Genomic DNA, 22,446 nt, shown 5'->3' on the forward strand with positions numbered 1-22,446 from the left:
AGAATTTCATTACACGTTACCTTAACAAACAGAACAGAATCTTTTGTCTTTTGTCTTTGTTCCAACATTATTGGTGCAGAGTGCGATGCAATGAGTACATTGAATTATTGAGATGGTGGACCCCACGTTTTATATTTTCAATAAATTTAAGAAAGTTGTAACTAAAATTAAATTAAGCAAAAAGTTGTAGCCCTGGAACAATCTCCTTGTTTTCACGGAAAAAACTCCACAAATTGTCACATATTAAAGTCATCATCGTCCGTGACAAAAGGCCATTAGCAATAATCAAAACAGTACAAAAAGGAAAGCTTCTCCACGAGAAAGGCACAGTTGTTATTTACTTGTCTTGAATCAGTTCTAAGCTTTTAGTTTAGTTGATGTTTCATTTTCTTATCTTCTGCTCTCTTCCCACTTTTGCCCAATTCTTCAAATGCCTCTCTCAGGTTCTCTCTCTCCCTCTGTCTTGTTTTAAGGTTGTTTGAGATTGTGGGAATATACCAGTTTTTGCAATAAATAATTGCATCAGAATTTGATTTGGTTGGATTCAGCTTTGTTTCATGTCTCATGGTGCTTAAGTTAGGAAGTTGTTTCGTTTTTTTAATTGTTGTTTTATTCTTTTTACCACACTGTTCTGTTAAGCAGTGAGTTGATCAGCAAAATTTGGACTGTTGTTTGTGATTATGTCTAATAAGTTAAAGATTTGTGGACCCTTTTCATCCTTTTGGAAATATTTTTAACGAAAATGGATGGTTGGTTTTGTCGTGTCAAAACTTGTTTCCTCAGTTTTTTGGCTATGCTTTAAAAGAGAGATGGATCTTGGTTGTCTCTGTAGTTTTCTAAAACCTTTCTGAATTCTAATATATATGAAACATGAGGAGCTTTTAAGGAATACCCCTTTTTATTATTTCTAGCCTTATCTTTTCCCTCCTTTTGTGGCTAAAAATGTGGGCAATGAAGTTGAGATGGGCTACTGTTAGCTCATACCATGGTAGATGAAGCTGCTTGCAAGGTTTTTTGGCTTTATATTTGGGATTTTGTCTTGATTGTCACCCCTGTGTTTGCCTCAATATGGCAGCTAAAGGGAGGATTTATATATATCAGTTGGTTTTTATTTGTTGTTGCAGGTGACCCTTCTTTAATTTGCAAGGGATCTGGATCTAGATATATTTGCAGCCTGCTATCTGAATCACAATGTCAGCTTACGGCCATCAAATGGAGCGGCAGTTCTCCGCTCGGAGTCTTTTAAGTAGGGGAGATACTGGTATACATGCACTTGTTGATTTGATTTCACTTTCCTTGTAGATTTCAAGAGTTGTTTCAATTCACATATTAGAAGTCCCTTTCCTGAGAGGCTTTTAAGCACTTGGCATGCCTGGACTGAATTTGATAATATCATGGTTGAATTTATTATCCAAAACTCTGATGTCAACTAGTTAAATTTGCCCAAAGATCTAAACAGTTTGGGGGAAAATATGTAGTATGCAGCATTGTTTTAATAGGTTAAGTGCTTCATCTATTTAATTATTTGATTTCGGATCCATGCATAGATGTTTCTTTATGAGATTGCTACTGCTGAACCTTTTGATGTCTGACATATACATATTAATCTTGGTTGTTCTCTTTAGGAACGGAGATGGGAAGCCGCTACGTGGTTGAGTCAGGATTCTACATGACATCTTTTGCTGCAACAATCTTCATTGCTGCTCTTGTAACCGTTGGGATTCTATTAGTAACTTTGCTGGTCACATTAGCAGTAATGTTGCAATCCTGTGAAAGCAGGAGCAAGGGAGTTGTGGAAATTGAGAAAGCAAGTGATAGCTACCATTATTGCAATCTTTTTGCACTTCATGGAGAGCTCAACAGCTTGGAAGCCGATGAGGTTCCTTCAGTCTGCAGGAGTCTTGCCATTCAATATATCAAAGGAGGAGAATATGCACGAGATTTAAATTTCACAATGTGGATGATTGAAAGTTTTTTCAATACTGTTTCACCATCAAATAATCATCTGGATGTGGTGTTAATGGACATAGATGACATCCCTGCTTCAGATCCACAGTACTCCAAACAATTAATGCACCAGTAATCCCCTCAATTGATCTACACATTTTCTGCATTTGGATAATAGTTCATCTTTCACCCATGTTATTTTTTATCTTGACCATTTTCTCAATCTTAGCCAAATTGATTGATTCTGAATGTTTTGTGTTTTTCTCTATCGGTTTTGCCTTTCAGTTTTTCTGCTAGTAAAACTATTTATTATACATCACTTAACAGGGTTAAAATCTGTGTTTTGCCTCAGGTTCAAACAATATGGCAATAGCGAACCTAGTGGTTACATTGAAGATGCAACCTATCTGAGGCACCTGCGAACTCTGGAATTGTACGTGAAACTTCAGTCCAGAGGATGGTCTTTGATCCTGTTATCCAGGAAGCCTGAGAGACAGCAAAATGTCACTATTGAACACCTTAATTCTCTAGGATATAGTGGTTGGTCATCTTTGATTATGAGGTATTGCTTTCTTTTCATCTTCTCGAAAATTTGATCTTATGGGCATTAGTAGTTAATTGGCAAGGTAATTTTGAAATTTTATGTTTGCTTATCACCTCTACATATCTTCCAAAATAAATGTTCTGCTTGAATTCAGGTTAATGATGGTTGTTTTATGGGGGTACAGATGATGCTTGTTTCATTTGAGAGCATTAACACTATCAGCTTTGTTTTGTATTTCTGGAGTGCCTGTGTTCAATGCAGCTGGTTAAAATTTCCAGGGAACTCTTGCAGGTTGGATAGCGAAATGAAAATGGATACACGCGAATACTTTTCTAGACGAAGAGCGGCAATGGAGAAAATGGGTACTGAAATAGTCAGTGTGATTAGCAGCCAAATGGATGCCTTAACAGGCTTGTCTGTTGGAAGACATGTTTTTAAGCTTCCGAACCCTCTATACTACTATTCCCAAAATCACATTGAAAGATGGAGACTTTCACACTAGATCTTGTGTCCAATGAGTTGTTCTTTGCATAGTGATTTTCGAATTTCTTCTGCAGCAAAGTTTAACACACTGTCATCTGGGAACCAGGGGCTTAGCTGAATTTCATTCCAACATAATTTGACATCCAGCAATGTTCTTCAAAACCATTTTTCATCTTCGGTTGCGGCTTTCAAAGAGAGAAATGACTTGTACAGTAGTAGTTATTTATCAGCTTAGGTGTCTTGAGATTATTTGAGATTCTTTGAGTGCTAGATTGAATCTCTATTGGCTTCCAGACATTTGTATCTTTCCATTGACCTCTAGAAAAGGCCTCAATTCCAATTTCATGATCCATTCCATTACCAGTGGCCCTGGTAATTAGACTTTTCAGTATATAATCCTCAGCCACCAATACCTATTGCATGTTCAAGAAGTAGAAATAAGATAATCCCTATTTCACACATTATTGGTAAAATTAATGGGCATTAAATCAAAATTCTCCATGAAGAAGCTAGAATGAAAAACTACTGAGAAGAAAGAGTGAAATGGTGATCAATACCTGCTAGATCGAGAGAGCTGCATTTAAGATTCTTCGGGTGACTATAAAACCTGGAGACGATGAATTGATGATACTTCTTTACCTCCAAAATAGGCAAAGCATGAAATGTGAATCCATTAGGCCCAGGATAATATTTTTTGGTTTTGTGACCCAATTGCTGAATCCATTTCACCCAGCTTAAAACATGGATCAGTTGTTCATTAACACCATAAACTGAGCATATCCATCAAACATTACCCCAATCCCATCCCAAAATCTGGCCCATCAACTTTGTCCATGCTGTGGAAATATGGAATGGACCGTCACTTTTTTTTTTAAAAAAGCAGGCATGACCTTTCCAAGAATAAAAACAAAAAGAGATCTTGACTTGAAATTAGGATCTCTATATCCTCTTAAAGCCTACTTAGCCATTAGACCAAGAGGTGGAGGACCCATGGGCTCTAATTTGCTTGTTCTGCATGAAACTTTCAATTATAGCCACATAAACATTGCTTAATGAGACATTTCTTTGTGACCTCAAAAGGGCTAAAATTTAGCCTCCAGCAGTAATTAACAATTGAGGATGACAAATGAGAAATGACTCATTGTAGAAAACAAGCAAAGCTGAAACAAGATGAATTTAGCAAAAAGATAAAACAAGAAATAGTAATATGAAGAACAAAGCCAAAATCTCATTGAAAAGCCTCATTACTCCGAACTTTGAACTCAAGTACATAATCATCAGATTCCCGATAGAAATCCCTAACTACTCGTATCCACTAAATTGCTAAAAGATTTAGCACCTAAAACTGTCTTGCCTTCATTGAAAGAAACCCCAGAAAACCCATAGAAACATCAAACTAAGCTAAAATACCAGCCTGAAACAATCCCAGAAATACACAAAAGGGATGCCACTATAATCTCTTCTACAAAACAAACAGACAAAAGCCAGCTAAAATCTTCAAGAATCTTCAGCTGTCAATCCCAACTCTCTGTCAGATATGTGCAAAAGCCACATACCCACATTCACAAAGATCAAAAGCACCCAAGTAATAACCACATGACGCCTAAGAAATAAATCCCAAACGACCCAGAAATCTTAGGCGCACCGGAAAACTCAACATTATATTTCCTTGTCATGTTCTCCGATAAAATGCCCCATTGCCTCGCTCTTTCCCTATGATCGCCTCCCTCATGATCCATCAACTCGTAAACATAAACCTGAGCCACCCCATCTTTCTTCAATGGCGTTCCAACCCCTGACTTCAAATGCCTCACCAATCCCTTCAAATACATCTCCGCATAAACCCCATTTGCCTCAACTTCCCCAGCCTCACCTCCACCACTTGGCCACCCTGTTTCCGCCACGACCAGCGGAATATTCTCGTGCCCCATTACCGCCATGGCAGTTAATACAGCGTCTGCCATCATATCAAACAGGTTGAAATACCTAACCCCAGTGACCAAATCGTCTCGGAAGTTAAAAGGGTAGTCTTGGAATAAAGCAAAACCAATTGGGATTTCGCTGTTGAGACGAAAAAGATTGTAAGGGTAAATATTGATCAAGAAAGAGGAATTTGTTTGTTCCAAGAATTGGAGCAAGGGTTTTATGATAAGGTCACCGGCGGGTTGTTGGAACTCGGCGGAGGACGGCGGGAAAGCGGTGGTGATTGTGGAGAAGAAAGAGAAAGTGGTGGAGATTGGGATTTTGTTAATACCCAGTTCTTGAAGTGCCAGGTAGAGGTTCCTCATTGCTGGAAGCAAAAAAGGGGAGAAGTCTTCTTGGGCGGTGGAGTAATCGAGTACGGCGTTGCCTACGGAGATGAGGGTAATTTTGGAACGAGGGTAAAAAGGGAGGACATGGCGGTAAAGCCAGCGGAGAGCGAGGGAACGGTTGGAGGCGAGAGCAGGGAGGAGAGGGTTTGCGATGGAGAGGAAAATGGAAGTGTTGGTGAATGCAAAGGCTTTTATGAGAGACGGGTCAGCGTTTGGGAGGCGGACGCTGGTGATCTTGAGGGTCGAGATGGTGGTTGAAATTTTATCAGGTGATGGTGGTGGATGGTTGGTGGTTGTGGCGGCGGGGGAAGGGGAGGAGTAGGTGACTCCGATGGAAGGGAGAGCGGAGGTGGAGTGGAAGAAGGAGAGGAAAAGGAGGGAAAAGAAGAGAAAGGAAGGCATTTTCTTGGTGTTTCAAAGAGCTTCTTTTTTCTGCTTGGGAAATGAAGCGAAAAAGCAAGTTAGTTAAGCTGAGGCAGTTAGTGCAGAAAGACGAAGGGTTCGTTATTTTGGGCGGGAAGGTTAGTTGTCGAGGTGGGGATTGTGTGCGGAAGGTTACAGATTTCATTTATTTGGGCTCAGCCTGAAAGGAGAGGGTGATCGAATGAAATATGGATCGGGTTATCGGCCTAGTCCAAATTGATATCAACTTTGGACCATCCCACTCACTTTTATGAATAATTAAACCGGGTCTATTTTGAAAAAGCAAATAAAACCCTCGATGAGAAAAAAATTAAAAATAATTAAAAAATAATTAAAAATTATATTATTTGATTTAGTTTGAATTGATTTTTTTATTTAATTTAGATCAAAGTTAGATATTAAATATATATTAAATTTAGATTGAATTTCAGATTAAAATGTAAAAATCAAATCGAATCAAATTGAATCAAATTATATATTTTTATTAATTTATATATATATTTTAAATTTTATAAAATAAAAATAATTAATTTATATATAAATTTATTTAAATATATTAAAATATATTAAAATAATATATAAAAATAAAAATTAATAAACAAAATTAAACTGATAAAATTAAATTTGTATCAAATCGATTTAAAAAAAAAATCAATTCAAATTTAAATTAAATTTAAAAAATTTATAATATTATATATTATTTAAAATAATAGAACCGAATCGAATGTAATTTAAATCATTATTATCTCTAGTCGTGAATTTAAATATATATTTGATGATAATGCTATGTTACATTTAGAATTTTATTCTAAATGTTAATTATAAAGATTGAATTTCGATTAACAAGAAAAAGTGAAGTACATTTCTTAATTATTTTGATAAAAAATTGACAAGAAAAAAAAAAGAGACATCATAAAGATGCTTTTTAACTTTTTTTTCGTGGTTTAAGGTAATTATAGGTCATTATAGAAGTTGCCAACAGCGTGCGCAATGGCATTTGAAAATGTCTAGCACGATTTTCACCCCCTTTGCCTTATAATATAAAAAAAAATAGTCGTAGTGAAATTTATAAAAATCAATTATCCCATTTTGTTCATAATTAAATTTAATGATTTATTTATTCACATAATATAAAATATTAAAACTTATATATTTAAATTATATTTTATATAAAAATATTTGTTATAATTTAGATTAACAAAAAACATAAAAAATATTTTGTTAATATTATTAAATTATATATAATAATTATTAAAATTTTAAATTATATTATTTTTAAATTATTTATATTTTATTAATATTATATTATTATATCATATTTTAAATTACCAAATTTAATAACAATCCAAGACTGCGCTCCCTCGGTCACATTGCAGCGAAGCCGTGGCACAAAGTCTTAAAAATAAAATCCATGATTTACCCTTTCTTCATGTACAATGAACCATATATTTATACTTAAAAAACAATCAAATATTTTGAATTATCAACCATCCTTTCACTTGAAATGCATTTATAATTTTTTTATAATACAACATGAAACTCACTGCATATAACTAAAATTTTTAATAATTTTTCAAAGTTTAATTCATGCTATCATTTAAAAAATGTTTTTTGAAATTTAAATTATAAATTTTATTTCAAAATAAGAGTTTTTTGGTAAAATATTTTTTATTTATTTTAATTTATAAATAATTATAAATATCAAGGGTGAACAGCATTCAGTTAGAAGTAAAAGTAGGGTAAAGCTAAAATAAATTTAGATTGTGTCTGAAAACAAACAAAGGGGTTAACGTTGTCAATTTAATCTCAAACAGCAACAGCCACCATAGTTGTTGGGTTGGAATTGAAACAAGACAGGGTAAAGCCGAACCTGTTCCATTCAGCAAAACATAACAAAGAAATTTCTTTTCTTCTTTCTTTAAATCGAAATCCCAATACTTTCTCATTATCTCTCCCCAACAATCATCATCATCATCCCCTTCAACAGCATCTGCTCGCTGCAAAAGGTACCCAATCCCACCTCCTCTTTGACTCTCCTTCACTATTTTTTCTTAGACCTCAGTCTCCTTTTCTTTATCCTTAAATCCCCAAAAGAACATTTGAATCTTTAACTCTCATTTTCTCATTTTGTTCTTGTTTCTTGTTATTTCATAGATCCAGGGACTTCATCGATCAAGGTACATTTTTTATTGCCTTTTCAGCTTTAATGTTTGACCCATTTTTGTTACTATCTGTTGTTTGATTATTTCTTTTTGGGTACTTTTTTTTTTGTTCTAAGTTTTTCAAATTAGATCAGCTAATTTGGTTTTGCATGGGATTTTTTGTTTTGTTTATGATTCTTTTTGAAGCCCCAGATCTTGGGTTTTGATGATTTTAAATAAGGGTTAAAGTTCATTAAGTTTATGAGATAATGTTTTGTTTGTGTTGCTTTTACTGTTAAAAAAGGAGTATAAAAGTTCTATGGATAGGCATTTAGGTTTTCTTTAGACCATAATTAATGATTAATAACTGATTCCAAGTTCTAAATTTTATAGCTAATTTAGTTGAATTTGACATAGTCTGATTCTGAATTGTGTTTCTGGTTGCTTGTTTAACATCTTTGAGCAGTTGATATTGGCAAATATAAGAGAGGAAATTGAATTAAAGCTGATCTGTGGAATTAGATAAAGAACAGTACGGTTATATCTAAAGCATATTCTAGCCATGTCTTTTATCGGTACCCAGCAAAAATGTAAGGCTTGTGAGAAGACTGTTTATCCAGTGGAACTTTTGTCAGCAGATGGGGTTCCTTACCATAAGTCTTGTTTCAAATGCAGTCATTGCAAAGGGACGCTAAAGGTAATGCTTTTAATTGCTTTCGATCATTTTCTGCCTTATTTGTTGATATAGATGAAAATATAGTTGACATGCTTGTTTTGTACATTGATTAGGTTTAAAGTAAATGGCATAAGAAATATCTATTGCCATTTATTGCATTTTTGCTAAAGTTACTAAGGCCTTTTATTTTGTTCCTCAGTTAATTTAGTAGCTCATAGTTAAAATGTGTAATCAGACGGTATTCTAAGGAGTAACTTGGACGCTGTCCTTATCTTACTACAGGTTTTTTTAATTTACTTTTTCATTAAAAAAGAATTTTCCATGTTATACGCTCATAATTTGTTAGAGAATTGGCTCTGTGAACAAGAGTTGTTTACATGATAGATTCTGTTTACCAACTTTGTCAATTTATGTAATGAAGTTTCTGCTTCTAACTTAGCAGCTTGACTTGTATATTTCCAGTTGGGTAATTACTCCTCGATGGAAGGTGTCCTTTATTGCAAGCCTCATTTTGAGCAACTCTTCAAGGAGACGGGTAACTTCAACAAGAATTTTCAGTCACGTAAGTCTTTTGCTCTTGCTGGATGAAATCCTTTATATGATTTCTTGATAGTTTTGTTTTGTTGGTTTAATTTGCCATTAATTTTATTGTCAGCAGCTGTGAAGTCAGCTGAGAAGTTAACTCCTGAACTGGTAAATCTCCCTTGCAACACTGCATGTGTTTTATTAAGTCAAAAATTTCATCATAGGGTGTGTTTTAGGTTACTGGATGTTTTTGCTAATTCCCAATAGCTTGTGTTGATTTCAGACAAGATCACCTAGCAAAGCTGCCGGCATGTTTTCAGGCACACAAGAAAAATGTGCTACTTGTGGCAAAACTGCTTATCCGCTTGAGAAGGTAAAATTTAAAGATCCCAATTAGTCATTGTGCTGAAAATGTTTTTTTTTTTCCTACAATTGCAAGACTTTAATTTCTGCCTACCTGTCCCCCTTTTTTACCCTCATTCTTGTTAACTTAGTCCTAACTTATTGGTGCGTTTAAGCCTAGTACTTTCATCTGAATCTTTACAAGGTTTACTCCCAGTGAAATATGTTCCGTTTCACTTTTTTATATTTAGGTGATTTTGGAGTTTCCTTTTTTGTTAATTCCTTCTTTAAAGGTGATAAGACTTAGTTTCTAAAAATAAAAATTTCTAGCTGGGCAAGTTCTTGAACTGATGAAATATTTTAGTTAAAGCCTGTACGAATTGAAGTATGTTTTCAAGAAGAGGTCAAACTGTTGATAATTCTTAACAGTTGATGATTTATAAATTTCAATCTGTTAAAACTACTGCATGTTTTCTCAACTATATCTGCTTACAAACATCATTGAAATGCTTAATAATGCACAAGCCATATTAATTTTCTTTGTAACGGTGTCACACTTCAATGCCCGCTAGTCTAGTAAAATGTCCCTTGCTAAAATGAGGCTTTTTTTGTGCCAAATTTGAACAGGTAACAGTGGAAGGACAGTCTTACCACAAATCATGTTTCAAGTGCTCTCACGGTGGCTGTCCTATAAGCCCTTCAAACTATGCAGCCCTTGAGGGTATCTTGTATTGCAAACACCACTTTTCCCAGCTTTTCAAGGAGAAAGGAAGCTACAACCACCTTATCAAGTCTGCATCAATTAAGCGCACGACCGCCTCTGTTCCAGAAATTTGAATCTATCTATATTATTTCCATGTTTTCCATCTTTCCTCATGTTTGTTGGTGTGTTTTCTTTGATTTATGTTCAAGAGGATCTAACAAAAAAACTCGGGTTTCTCTATATTTCACTTTAGCTCATTGATCTGCGACTATGTTAATGGTTTTTTTGATTGATTATAAAACAACTCTTGCAAGATACCATATGAAGAAGTGGATGTTTCTCGGGACCTTTGATGTTTGGTCTTGTTTTTGTTTTGTAGATGAATTTATAAAGTTCCCCTCATTTGTAAAAGAAATTGTCATGTGAATTCTTTTTTGGATTAACGAAGCCAATCCTCGCTCTCGAAACGCCATATACTCAAGAAACCACGAATTTCTCCACAAAATCAACGCTCGATTCTCTCCTATCAACAAAATCATCAGTCAAAGACTTCTTCTTAAGTCCACTGGCGTTGATAGAGATGAGGGTACTAGCAAGCAGGTGAAGTTAGAAAACGAAACTCCAAAGACAATGCACGGAGAATAGCTCCAGTTCACAATGCCATTGGCCTGTTGTTATTAGCCCATTTTAGGCATATTTTCCTACTTTTCTTCCAGTGAATGCATGTTGATGATGATGAAACAGTTCCACTGGTGAAATTATTGTATCTTCTTGCTCAGCAAATTTAAGTTTAACTACTGGTTCAAATTAAAAAGTAATTAACCGGTGCTGGAGTTTTTGGGAAGTCATGGGAATGAATCTTTCATTCAACATTTCAATGTTTTGCAGGTTCTCAAACGTGTTCAAACGGTCGTTAGGATAACATGCATACGAAACACACCATATGTTGAAAGGTAAACTAAGTAACTATGCTTCATCGTTACTCTTGATTTATAGTTAGGTGATTTTATAGTTCAATCGAACTGAATATTAATCTGTTCCATCATTTTAAATGCCATTTTTAAAACTGGTTTTATGCTCAATGATTGTTGAAATGATTAGAGAAAAATGAAATACAATGCAGATATTTTCTTAATGCTGTCTCATTTTAGGAATTTCAATCATGTGAATTTCATTTGTGATCCTTCGAAAAATTTCTTCTTTGAAGTTCCTCCTAGACACAATTTTAGTTGCTCTAAACTTCAAAACCTGTTATCGTCCTCTTCTTTCCACTTACTGTTTGTTGCAAACTCTGGTTTGAAGATTCTATAATTTTTCCACATGCCATCTCTTAACGGTGTGTATTATTAACTAAAGCATTTACTTTTGATTGAATTGACTTTACTTCCCGGATTCCTTTCTCCATGATTATCAATCTTGTTCACATCCCATTATGTTCAGATTGGTAGATGAACTTATTGTATCATTCAAAGAAGCAGCACTGAGAAGGGCACGTGAAGAAATTCGAATAGATGTTCTTAATATACTTCAGCAGTAAAGTCACATTACAAATCTGTCAAGCATTTTCTAAACAATCTTTTATCCATTTCCCCAATCCTTTTTTTCTGTAATCCCAGATGCAAAGGCCAACAGTTTGAAACAGCCTGGAAAAAGCGCAGGGATGATCCAAACGATCCAACTTTGAAAGCAGAGAGTAATATCTGCGGAGGCGTGGCCAGCCAGGGGATTTAGAGCTATTGAGAATTCAATGAGATATATTTTCCTATGTACATTTCCTTTCATTTTTATAGTTGGAAACAATGTTTATGTGTAGCTTGAGAGTAAGCTCATGGAAGAAAAAAAGCCTGAACTTGTTCCCTTTTGTTTCGTTTTTCTTAATTTAACCAGGACAAGGTTAAAGTAGCAAATGAATAAACTTTCCCATTTAAGAGAAAATTTTATGTTATTCATGTTAAGTCTTAACGACAACGTTTAGATGGTAAGTTTCTGGCGGGAATGGTCTTTTTCCCGCCAAGTAAACAAGCCCCACACCCCCTATAACTATAAAGAAGCAAACACAAACCTCTCTCTTTCCTTAGAACTCAAAAATAAATTTTGAAAAATCCAAAAAAACAATGTTGGAGTTAAGGCTAACACAGGCGGGTTTGCTGAAGAAAGTGTTGGAATCTATCAAAGACTTGGTAACAGATGCAAACTTCGACTGTTCAGCAACTGGGTTTTCTCTTCAGGCCATGGATTCAAGCCATGTGGCCCTGGTGGCTCTCCTTCTTCGCTCTGATGGATTTGAACATTACCGCTGTGACCGTAACATTTCCATGGGGATGAACCTGGGTAACATGGCTAAGATGCTACGTTGCGCCTCCGATGATGACATTGTCACTATAAAAGCTGATGATGGTAGTGATACTGTCACGTTTATGTTTGAAAGCCCTTGTAAGAACGTTCTTTTCTCTTTCTCGTTTTTTTTTTTTTAAATCTCGTTTAATTGGTTGAAGTGTATAAAAGAGTTCTTGGGTTTTGATGGGATTTTTTTTTGTTTGTGAACTCTTGGTTTTGTTGTTTGGTTAACTAGAAAATCAAGAAAAAGAAAAGGGGTCTTTTTCTTGTCTTCTGTGGCTAAAAATCAAATCTTGCTTTGCTCTATTGTCTTTTAGGTAATAAAATGAATCTTTTATCCTAGAAAATGAAATTTCATGGGATTTTAGTACCAGATTTTAGGGACATTGTTCTTACAATGATTTTATGTTAAAGTTTCGAGGCCTGTCGGTTTATTCCTGGTTCTTCTTTCGTAGTTTTGATAGTTATTTGTTCTTTGGTTGTCAAGAAAATCAAGAAAAGAAGAGGGATCTATTTTTTGAATCTCTGACTAAATATCAACTCTTGCTTTGCTCTATCGTTTTTAAGGTAATAAAATGAATCTTTTTATCCTGGAAAATGAAATTTCATGAGAATCTGATAGAAGGTTTTACGGACACTGTTATTAAACTGATTTTATATTTAAATTATTGAGGCTTGACTGTTTATTGTCGGTTCTTCTTTCATGGTTTTGCAGCTCAAGATAAGATTTCTGATTATGAGATGAAGCTGATGGATATTGATAGTGAGCACCTTGGGATCCCAGAAGCAGAATACCAAGCCATTGTTAGAATGTCAGCATCTGAGTTTGCTCGAATTTGCAAGGATTTAGGCACCATTGGTGATACTGGTACAGGGTGCCCCCACCATATTTCATTGCAAGAATTGCATCTTTTCTGTTTATTCATCAAGATTTTGAATTCTGATTCAATGGTCGATGTCTTGATTGCAGTCATAATATCTGTGACAAAAGAAGGTGTGCAATTCTCTACCAAAGGTGATATTGGGACTGCCAATATCATTTGCAGGAAAAACACTGCAGTAGATAAGGTAACATTATGTTTTATCTTCATCATACTTTGCCTGAAACTTCCTCTAGTTGTTTGTCACGGCATGAAAACAGTGGATATTTCCAATGTGTTCTTGGATGTCTGCTTCTGGTTTCATGAACTTTATCTAGAAGATGGCATAGGCATTAGAAACTGGGCAGCTGATGGTTGTTTTATGCATTGACAGAAGGAAGAAGCTACTGTTATAGAAATGGAGGAGCCAGTTTCTCTGACGTTTGCATCGAGGTACCTGATTGCATTCACAAAGGCAACTCCATTGGCAGGGCAAGTGACAATCAGCATGTCCTATGATATGCCAATTGTAGTTGAGTACAAGATGGAAACTATGGGTTACATGAGGTTCTACTTGGCTCCCAAGATTGAAGAAGATGAGGGAACTGGACCTCAGGAGGAGAATGTTCCTAAAGTGGGCACCAAGACTAAAGCAGATGTCAATCCTAAAGTGGAGAGAAAACCTAAGAAGATCAAATCTAAGGAGGTGATTGAAATCGAAGAGGGGAACGAACTAGAGGTGGAGCCAAAAACTAAGCTGGAGAAGATTGAAAGTGATGATGAAAGTGAGCCCAAGGTGGAGAGCAAGCCTGAGATAGATATCAAACCTAAAGAGGAGATAGAAATGGATGAAACTAATCCTCAAGTGGAAGCTAAGGCAGAGGTTGAAGCAATGGATGTTGAATAATAGCTGCATCTGACTACATTAACTTCATTATCCAACTATTACATAACTTTTTTTGTATAATCACTGGTCAGTATTTTGGATATAGGATGTGAAGATGTTAGGAAATGTTAGGAAATAGTAGGTTTAATGATGACATGTATGGAACCTTTGACTTGGGCAAATTACCAACAACTTTTGGATAGTTTGTGAATGAAAAAAGATATGGATGTTATGGATTCTTATCATTCCCTCAATGTGGCATGAATCTACACTTGTTCCTAGCCAAAGGCTTCCTTCCAGGGCTATAGAGAGGACTATTGATTAAGCTTCTTCATAAGAAAGAGCTTCATTTATGGCAACTAAGGGCTTATAGAGGTCCCCTTGTTGGGTGTGAGATCTTTGAATATCATGATCACATGGTTATCATGAATGTTTGATGAATAAAGAGTCAATACCGTGGCCAAGAAAAACCAAAGAGTGTTGATCACACCATCATACATCCATAGTTACCATATACAAAAAGACTATATATTAACACATTTATACAATAAAATGGTAAACTTATGAGGCTTTTTTCATTAATTAATCAATATTAGAAATGTTAATAACAGACTGGCTGTGTAAAGACCAATTCTACAACCTTTTCCTGAAAGAATAAAAAACATTAAAATGATATTCCTCTACAACCCCAAGCTGGGAATGATAGAGACCAACCATTAACTTATTGGAGTTTTCTAATTTTTAACTAATCCCGCAGCTGTTGCCGATACAATTGAAAAACCGGTTTTCCCAGGCTTCCAGTGGGGAGAAAAAAAATAGAATCTAGGGCGCAAAATCCATGGCATCATATGCTACCACAAGGCCCAAACCTGCCTCTTTGAACATTGTCGCTGTCCTCGCAATAAAGGAAACAAAATATATGGAGATCATACATATATGATGTTCCTAGGATGATGTCTCATTTGCTTCGTTTCTTGGCTTCACTGTAGAGTACAACCCCAAAGACTGTGAGTGTATAACCAAGCATTCCGGTAACAGAAACTGGATTTCTAAAAATTAGAATTGAAACCACCACAGCTACAGCTCCTTTTGCGTTTCCTAGAACCTGCAACAGTAAACATCTCAGTATCTCGAAAAGTTTACATTAATGTCTGTTTGAATATTGGCATAATCAAGCAAAAATAAGATGGGGAGGAGGGGGGGGAAGGGAATGTGTGCATGGAAAATGAAAGGCAGAAAGCACAATTAACCATACAATACAATGGTCATTCCTATGGAAAGTTTATAAAGAACAAACACTTATAGTAATCAAGCTGGTTTCTATAAACAACTAAAATGGTCAAACCTTCAGAATCACTTTTTTGTTTGATCATTCTAGTAAGTGTACTTACTGGACTTTAATTTCATATTGCATAAAAAGATTTAAACAATCCATTCTCTTCAACTTTTTTTTTTTCTTTTAAAAAAAGATACAAAACAAATGTACCAAATTCCTAAAAGCCAAAAAATAGGGTGGGGGGGGTGGTGGTGGGAAGAAGCTGAGAAAAGCCTGCAACAAGTATCATGCATGTCATACCTGTAAGGTCAAGGCACTGGTGTGTTTTGTGACCAAAAAGTTGGTCAAGTTCACAAAATATGCTAGTGCTGAATTGAATAATAGATACCAAATGATCTTGATGTCATCTCTGGCCAGGGCAAGGGTAATACCAACCACGTTTTGTTCCATAATGAGTGTTGCAGGAAGTAGAAATACAACTGCTATTGGAGCCATGTAGAGAAGAAGGTTCATGGAATTCAGCTTCTCTCTAAAATAAAATTAGAAGAATCATTCAGTACCAGTCTCTGAATTAATTTAAATATATAAAAGTTAAGCCATCAACCACAATATAAAGCAGAAGCAAAGGCATAAGAATTCCTCACCCTTCAGAAGAAAGCAAAATGCCTTGTAAAACTGACTTGAGAGCTCTTGCAGCTGTAGCTGCAACGCACATGATGAAACCAAATAGATGGAAACTTGGTTCACCCTATGGCCATGTAAAAAAATGAAATAAGAAAACAATCAGAGAGCAGATTAGTTAAATAAAATAAATAATGTGAATAATGCAAAACACAAAATTTTAAATTTATAAAGACAAAAAGAGGAAATTTGAAGGTTCTCAAATCAAATAGAGGACAAAATTTCAGACCACGCACTTCTAAATGCCACAACCAAAACACACGATATGAGAAATGTAGGAGGAAAAGGAGAGAAAGGAAAAGGAGGAAAGAGGCAGAATCTAAGAGAAGCATTGATGAATCATAATCGATAACAAGATTTTCATATCAGAGTTAATGATATAATCATCCATTTGAAACCCAAGAAAAAGGAAAAGAAAATCCACAAATTGTAATCATTGGAAAACCTTCAAATTAAGCTAAAAATTTGGACATTCCCATTCGTTCCAACTTCCAAATAACAAGCACCAAAATTTTCAATCTTGCAATTCTTTTCTTTCCATTCCTTGTTTCAGCAACTGAATAAGCTTAAAGCAAATACTTCAGTTCATAACTCTAACTTCAACATACCATAATCCTTCAACTATTAATGGATTCTTCAGACTTACATGACAGTCATGAAATCCAAATAAGAACTAAGAATCCACTTTTTCACAACTAGACAATACTTTGAACCTCTCATCTCACATCAAAATAAACATATTATAGCCTAAAAGTATGGGGGAAAACAGCATCAGATTCCCACATTCTTTCCCTCTCTATTATCGCTTAAAATCATATAAAACCAACACAATTCAATAAAATAAAGCCAATCCTTTCCACGTTCCGTTCAAATCCTCTATAAATATAAAAGAGCTAACATTTCCATTATCCAATCAAATATATGAACCTTAACAAAAAAAAAAAAAAGCAAATCAACACAATTTTGAACAAAATAAAGTAACCAATTTTCACATGCCAATCAAATCCTCAATAAACCCCCTAAAAAAGCTACCATTCCCATTAATCAAAAAATAACAATAATAATAAAACAAACAAAATTAGCAGACAAACCAACACATATTTCAACAATATAAAGCAAAACATATTTCCACATTCCAATTAAATCCTCAATAAATCCTCCCCCCCCCCCCCCCCCCCCCCACCAAAAAAAAAATAAGCAAGAATTTTCATTAACCCTTTTATCATCACTTAAAATTATATCAAACCAACAAATAAAGCCAACCCGTTTCCAAAAAAAAAAGGCTAATAATTTCATTAACCAATTAAAATATAAACAAAAATTAGACAAATGCATACCCCGCTGGCAATGATAACCCCAGTAACAACAGGAACAAGGGTAAGATAAGTAAGCCAAGCCTCCCTCTTCAATGTCATCAAGTAAGCGAAAACCGCCGTAAAAAACGGCGTCGTAGCACCAATGGCCTGATTAAAACTAACCGGCAGGAACCTCAAAGAAATATTCCCAAACACCACCGACACACAAAATACCAAACTCAAAGCCGAGATCTTAAAAAACTGAACCCTAGATCGAATGGTTTGCATGGGAACCATCTTCATCCATGCAATTGCGATATAGCTTAACAAAGAACAAGCTGTCATGTGACACATGGTTAAGAAGATTGGGTATTTGAAACCGTAATTGCTTAGTAAATATTTGTTTAACAACAAGACACCAATGTTGGACGAGTACCAGGCTGTTACAAGCCCGATCGTGAATAATTTGGACTTGTTTTTCATTTTTTTTTTAGGGGTTTTAAGATCTGGGTATCCTTATTTTGATGAAAATAATCTGGGTTTAAAACAACTAATAAAATGGGGATTCAATGAAGGTGGATCTGGGTTGAGTTTGGGAAAATATGGGTTTTTTTGGTAGAAAAAGAAGGATTCTTTTGGGATGATTTGTTGGAATTAGCTTCCATGGATCTGAATCAAATTTCTCATTAGAAAATCAAGGAAACCCAAAGAGAAGAAAAATTAGAAAAATTCACATTAAGAAACAAAAGCTTTTCGTGTTTTGAGGAAGACCAAAGGAAAAGAATGTGGCTGCCTATTTCTGCAAATTCCTCCGGAGAGAAGGAAGAAGAGAGATAAACAAAAGGATTTTAACGCAGAGCAGGTAAACGCGTTTGTATTTTTTTTTTTAATGTTATTTATTTGTTTGGGGATAATACCCCATTTGACCCTTAAACTATTATAATTTTTCTACCGTGGTATTTAAATTAAAATTTTTTTAATTAAATATTTAAATTTTATTTTTATATATTAAATTATTTCAATTTTTTTTATATTTTAAATTAAAATTGATATGATATTTATACGTTAAAGTGAATAACACGTTATTGTTACATAATAATTATGTGATTATCATATATTATTTTTAAAATTTTTTTTATATTTTAAAATTTACACTAACAGTCACATCTAAATCTATATGATAGACATATATCATCCACAGCATTTAAGTATTTGATTAAAAACATTTTATTTAAGGATTATATTAAAAAAAATAATTTAGGAGACAAAAGAGGTATTATTCCTTTGGTTTATTAAAGAAAGGGGGTTGCTAATTAATTAATTTTGATTTAATTATTTAGGATTATTTTTAATTTTTATTTGTTTGGGTTTTGCTTGAAAGGTCAATATTAATCGTGGAAAATGTATGGCATACGGAAGGGGAATTTGACTTGTAATTTTCAGAAATTTTTAAAATGTTTCTTTTTTTTTTTAAGTGGGAACGGTAAATTGGTAATATAATTTTATATGGAAAGTGGGATGGACTTCCACTGTGTTGGATTGATAAATAAAATTCTTTTTTGGCAATTGATGTTATAAATTCATTGATTGAATCAATCTTTTTAGTCTGATGAATTTTTTTATATATATGTAAATTCATTGAATTTTTAAAAGAAACTATTATTTTTGAATCTTAGAATATTTAATAAGTAGTGAGAAATAATTCTCTTTAATTCTACAACCTTTTTGTTTTTTGTTTTTATCAAGATATATATAAATTTTGTGTTTATTTTTAAGATTTTATAATTTAAAATCTTTAATTAAAATTTTTGAACTTTTTAATATTTTTTGTTAAAAATAAAGTTCAGATGGGAAATGATAAATTTTTATTAATTAAATGGCATTGTCTTGTTGTAAGCATAAAAACTATAAATATATATATATATATATATCCCTCTCTCTTAATTCCATTTTCACAAGAAAAGAGAAAAAATGGAATTAAAATTTGTCTTCCCAATTTGTTTGGAAACCAAATTGAGTAAAACCCTAGCAAATGATATAGAAGTCAACATCACAATTTTCCAATTCCATAACTTAGACCATATTCTATGGAAAATATCCTAACATGTTTAGTTAGAAAGAGTATACTAGTAAAAAAGTTTGGTGCAAAAGTTGGTCCAAATGCATCCTTTAATTTTTAATTAAAATTCTAAGATTATGTGAACGTGGCTCCATGTGTTTTGAAATTATGAATTCCCATTTCCTATATAGAAATGGATCATGCAAAGAAGCAACATTTTTTTTCACTAAAGCAACATTGTTTTTATTTTTAATATTTTTTTATACATAATTCTCGAAATAAATTAATAAATTGTTCAAGTAGACACCATAAGATTATTATAAAATTTGGACCAACCCTTCTTAATATACATCAAAAGCTTTGGGTGTTGGCAATGTCAATGTCTAGGCTTGTTGAGCTGTAATCAAAGGGTTGTTGTCTTTCATTTTCTTTATTATAAAATTTGGATCTTACCTTTCTTGCGATATTGGTTCCATGGAATGCAAGTTGCGGAGTAATTCACCTAATTTTTTTTTAGCCAGAAGAGTTTTTTAGACTTAATTTAACACATTAATTTTTTTCTATCGTTTTAAGCAAGTTTATTTATATAAAGTCTAATAAATTTATGAATAATTATTTTTTTATCTAGAGACATTGCTACCAACCATTTTCAATCCACATAATAACAAGGGTTGCCAATTTTTCCCTTCTCTTGATCTATTCTATGTTTAGGTATTTAAATTAGATATAATAATTTAAAATATAACACAATGATATGATATAAACATAATACAAATATAAAATATAAAGATAATACAATTTAAAATTTTAATAATAATTATATATATTTAACAAAATAAAAAAAATATGTCATATTTTCGTATTGATACGAATTGTGATATGATAGATAATTATTATGTAAAATATAATATGAATATACTAATTTTAATATTTTATGTGATATAAATATACAAATTATCATATCTAATTTGAATTTTTAATAGACGAATGAAATTTCATGTTTTGCATTTTTAGTTAAGGCAACAATGAAGAGAATTAAATATTGGCACCAAAAACAAAATGTAAAGTCCAATGCTGTCCATTGTTACACACTTAAACTTCCCACAGTCCGTAAATGTTCTTTTTTTTTTTTTGAAATTTCTTTCATGAATTTATTATTCTATGCCATATTTTTAGGATTAATTTGAAACTTTCATCATCACCTTTGAGTGTTGTTTATTCAATATATGAAGCAGGCTTAATTGTTGGAGACCAAGTCAGATTATTCAGACTTCTCCACTTGCATGCATGTAACATGTAACTTACTTAAAGTCAACTTGGAAGAAACCAATAACAAATTTTTTTCATTTATTCTTAATTTCTTCCTTATTCATCTCATTCAATAGTGTCACCTAATTATTGCAATTTTCACACCTTAAAACAACATAAAAAAAAAAAAAGAAATACCTAACTTGATGTATGTATGTACGTACTTTGTCACGCATGTTTATACATAATCACGTATATTTATATATATATATATGTATAATTTAGTATTGCCCATCTAAAAAATATCTCTATAAAAAATCAAAATAGATAATAAAATGATCTAAAGCTCCAATCTCCGTCAAGAATTTCTAACATGTGGAGTCTTTTTCTTTTTTTTTTTTTTTTTTTTTTTGAGTTCAATTAAATGCTACAATAATTAAAGCAGTTGAACACAAATAAAATTGGCACTGAACCAAAGAAGAATGGGACCAGCTGCCTGTTAATTTGATTCTTAGCTCCAAAAGCCTTAAATGCATTTAATATTACATTTAGTACTTTGTTTAATGACCATACGGAACAAAAAATTTGAAGTCAAAGATATTTATATAGTTTAAACTAAAGTTTTACCCAAATTAAAAAGGTGATTTTCAATAAGACCCGGTTCTATTTTCAGCACTTATAAATTTTCCTTCTTTAATTTCTCGAGTCTGGATTTCTTATATATATAAAAAATATTTATATGGTTCGAAATAGAATTTGTAATATATTTATTCTCAAAGTACCCTTTTTTTTTATTAAAAAAAATATATTTATATTATTCGATATTACGTTAAAGTGAAAAAAATAAAACCCCAATTTTAGAGTTTTTATAGAAAAAGTGGAATTCAAATCCTGCTTTTGGTAAAGAACTCTAATATTTCCCTCTATTAGGACTCAATGTAGGACAAGCTAATAGAATAATATTTCTAATCTCTCTCTTCTAATTTCTGTTAGTTAGGTTCATTATTTATTTCCTTGGGACATTATAACTAACATTGGGGTTTTTTTTTTAATTTTATGGGTCTGTTTTTATTCAACAAAACATATATTAGTGTAACTATACACCAATATATATACATATCAATGTACCAAAATACAGGTAAAATTTTATTTTACATATTTTTTTATAGAAAAAAAAAAGTCAAGTCAGAGTTAGTAGGCAATAAGCTGCAGAATACGACGTACTGCCACTCACTTTGCCAGCCAAATCTTCTAAAAGAAAGGTGAAGGAAGGAACATGCTTAAACACTTCATCAGCAACAATGCCAAATAGCTTAGATCCATAGATTCCGTCCTAAAGTAGTGTCGTTTACAAGAGTTTTGCTCTTTTTTTTTTTTTGGTAGCAGATTCGTGCTTGGCGTTTCTAAGCCTTTCTAAGCCTGTTAGAAGATGCTTACATAGCTTTTTCTTGACTCGAGGACGATTTTCTACAAAACCAAAAGTTCTAAAAGGAAATGAAATTCCACAAGCTTTCTGCAGCCTGATCATCATGGTCACTTCTTCAGCTTTATTAGAGTTCAACCCACTATTTTTAAAAGCACAACACATCTTCCAGGTTTGGTCACTAAAGAACAACTAGTAACCCAGAACCTCGTCAGTCTTCCACCCTAAACTTGAACAAAAAACCGAGGTAAAAGAAGAATAAACTACTCAATCCAAGTAGAACCC

The 22,446-nt window shown here is 33.3% G+C and overlaps 5 protein-coding genes across 13 annotated transcripts; 3 read left to right on the plus strand and 2 right to left on the minus strand.

The window, feature by feature from the left end:
• Nucleotides 1-303: 303 nt before the first annotated feature.
• LOC111310155 (uncharacterized protein At2g39920-like) lies at nt 304-3,319 on the plus strand. 4 transcript variants are annotated; one of them, XM_022909320.2, is made up of 5 exons: nt 304-443; nt 1,125-1,261; nt 1,626-2,079; nt 2,300-2,509; nt 2,783-3,319. In XM_022909320.2, exons 2-5 carry the CDS (start codon nt 1,192-1,194, stop codon nt 2,991-2,993), a joined length of 945 nt encoding a protein of 314 aa, XP_022765055.2. In that variant the 5' UTR covers nt 304-443; nt 1,125-1,191; the 3' UTR covers nt 2,994-3,319. The 4 variants fall into 4 exon arrangements, with proteins under 4 accessions (XP_022765055.2, XP_022765054.2, XP_089604393.1 ...); XM_022909319.2 differs by having other exon boundaries at nt 400-1,009; XM_089748267.1 differs by lacking the exon at nt 304-443 and adding an exon at nt 871-1,009 and having other exon boundaries at nt 2,770-2,925.
• A 1,121-nt stretch (nt 3,320-4,440) lies between these two features.
• Nucleotides 4,441-5,820, minus strand: LOC111309751 (glucan endo-1,3-beta-glucosidase 7-like). The gene has a single exon (XM_022908757.2). It carries the CDS (start codon nt 5,686-5,688, stop codon nt 4,546-4,548), a length of 1,143 nt encoding a protein of 380 aa, XP_022764492.1. The 5' UTR covers nt 5,689-5,820; the 3' UTR covers nt 4,441-4,545.
• A 1,675-nt stretch (nt 5,821-7,495) lies between these two features.
• On the plus strand, nt 7,496-10,442 carry LOC111310158 (LIM domain-containing protein WLIM2b-like). Of its 3 annotated transcripts, none has more exons than XM_022909329.2 (7): nt 7,496-7,715; nt 7,864-7,886; nt 8,317-8,547; nt 8,989-9,088; nt 9,182-9,219; nt 9,335-9,424; nt 10,021-10,442. In XM_022909329.2, the coding sequence occupies exons 3-7, from the start codon at nt 8,413-8,415 to the stop codon at nt 10,228-10,230; spliced, it is 573 nt and encodes a 190-aa protein (XP_022765064.2). In that variant the 5' UTR covers nt 7,496-7,715; nt 7,864-7,886; nt 8,317-8,412; the 3' UTR covers nt 10,231-10,442. The 3 variants fall into 3 exon arrangements, with proteins under 3 accessions (XP_022765064.2, XP_022765065.2, XP_089604397.1); XM_022909330.2 differs by having other exon boundaries at nt 7,503-7,715; nt 9,185-9,219; XM_089748271.1 differs by having other exon boundaries at nt 7,503-7,886; nt 9,185-9,219.
• Nucleotides 10,443-10,556: 114 nt separating this feature from the next.
• On the plus strand, nt 10,557-14,417 carry LOC111310156 (DNA sliding clamp PCNA-like). 4 transcript variants are annotated; one of them, XM_089748268.1, is made up of 7 exons: nt 10,557-10,696; nt 10,985-11,049; nt 11,537-11,629; nt 11,713-12,529; nt 13,149-13,301; nt 13,404-13,501; nt 13,688-14,417. In XM_089748268.1, the coding sequence occupies exons 4-7, from the start codon at nt 12,211-12,213 to the stop codon at nt 14,198-14,200; spliced, it is 1,083 nt and encodes a 360-aa protein (XP_089604394.1). In that variant the 5' UTR covers nt 10,557-10,696; nt 10,985-11,049; nt 11,537-11,629; nt 11,713-12,210; the 3' UTR covers nt 14,201-14,417. The 4 variants fall into 4 exon arrangements, with proteins under 4 accessions (XP_089604394.1, XP_022765059.2, XP_089604395.1 ...); XM_022909324.2 differs by having other exon boundaries at nt 11,537-11,609; XM_089748269.1 differs by lacking the exon at nt 11,537-11,629.
• A 310-nt stretch (nt 14,418-14,727) lies between these two features.
• On the minus strand, nt 14,728-18,338 carry LOC111310157 (putative sugar phosphate/phosphate translocator At3g11320). Its single transcript, XM_022909327.2, has 4 exons — nt 17,474-18,338; nt 16,100-16,203; nt 15,756-15,984; nt 14,728-15,284 (listed from the first exon to the last, which is right to left on the minus strand). The coding sequence occupies exons 1-4, from the start codon at nt 17,912-17,914 to the stop codon at nt 15,138-15,140; spliced, it is 921 nt and encodes a 306-aa protein (XP_022765062.1). The 5' UTR covers nt 17,915-18,338; the 3' UTR covers nt 14,728-15,137.
• Between the last annotated feature and the right edge of the window lie 4,108 nt (nt 18,339-22,446).

Source organism: Durio zibethinus, chromosome 19 (assembly GCF_047325235.1).
Source record: "Durio zibethinus cultivar Kanyao isolate XHJ-2024 chromosome 19, ASM4732523v1, whole genome shotgun sequence".
Taxonomy (NCBI): Eukaryota; Viridiplantae; Streptophyta; class Magnoliopsida; order Malvales; family Malvaceae; genus Durio; species Durio zibethinus.

Bases quoted from the DNA above. Each gene is read 5' to 3' on its own strand.
- LOC111310155 (XM_022909320.2), top strand. From the start codon at position 1,192: ATGTCAGCTTACGGCCATCAAATGGAGCGGCAGTTCTCCGCTCGGAGT. The intron at 2,080-2,299 runs GTAATCCCCTCA...GTTTTGCCTCAG, and splicing joins TCCAAACAATTAATGCACCA to GTTCAAACAATATGGCAATA. The intron at 2,510-2,782 runs GTATTGCTTTCT...GAACTCTTGCAG, and splicing joins TGGTCATCTTTGATTATGAG to GTTGGATAGCGAAATGAAAA.
- LOC111309751 (XM_022908757.2), bottom strand. From the start codon at position 5,688: ATGCCTTCCTTTCTCTTCTTTTCCCTCCTTTTCCTCTCCTTCTTCCAC.
- LOC111310158 (XM_022909329.2), top strand. From the start codon at position 8,413: ATGTCTTTTATCGGTACCCAGCAAAAATGTAAGGCTTGTGAGAAGACT. The intron at 9,089-9,181 runs GTAAGTCTTTTG...TTTTATTGTCAG, and splicing joins CAACAAGAATTTTCAGTCAC to CAGCTGTGAAGTCAGCTGAG. The intron at 9,425-10,020 runs GTAAAATTTAAA...AAATTTGAACAG, and splicing joins CTGCTTATCCGCTTGAGAAG to GTAACAGTGGAAGGACAGTC.
- LOC111310156 (XM_089748268.1), top strand. From the start codon at position 12,211: ATGTTGGAGTTAAGGCTAACACAGGCGGGTTTGCTGAAGAAAGTGTTG. The intron at 12,530-13,148 runs GTAAGAACGTTC...ATGGTTTTGCAG, and splicing joins GTTTATGTTTGAAAGCCCTT to CTCAAGATAAGATTTCTGAT. The intron at 13,302-13,403 runs GTACAGGGTGCC...TCTTGATTGCAG, and splicing joins AGGCACCATTGGTGATACTG to TCATAATATCTGTGACAAAA.
- LOC111310157 (XM_022909327.2), bottom strand. From the start codon at position 17,914: ATGAAAAACAAGTCCAAATTATTCACGATCGGGCTTGTAACAGCCTGG. The intron at 16,204-17,473 runs GTATGCATTTGT...ACATGGCCATAG, and splicing joins GGGTTATCATTGCCAGCGGG to GGTGAACCAAGTTTCCATCT. The intron at 15,985-16,099 runs GTGAGGAATTCT...ATTTTATTTTAG, and splicing joins ATTTTGCTTTCTTCTGAAGG to AGAGAAGCTGAATTCCATGA.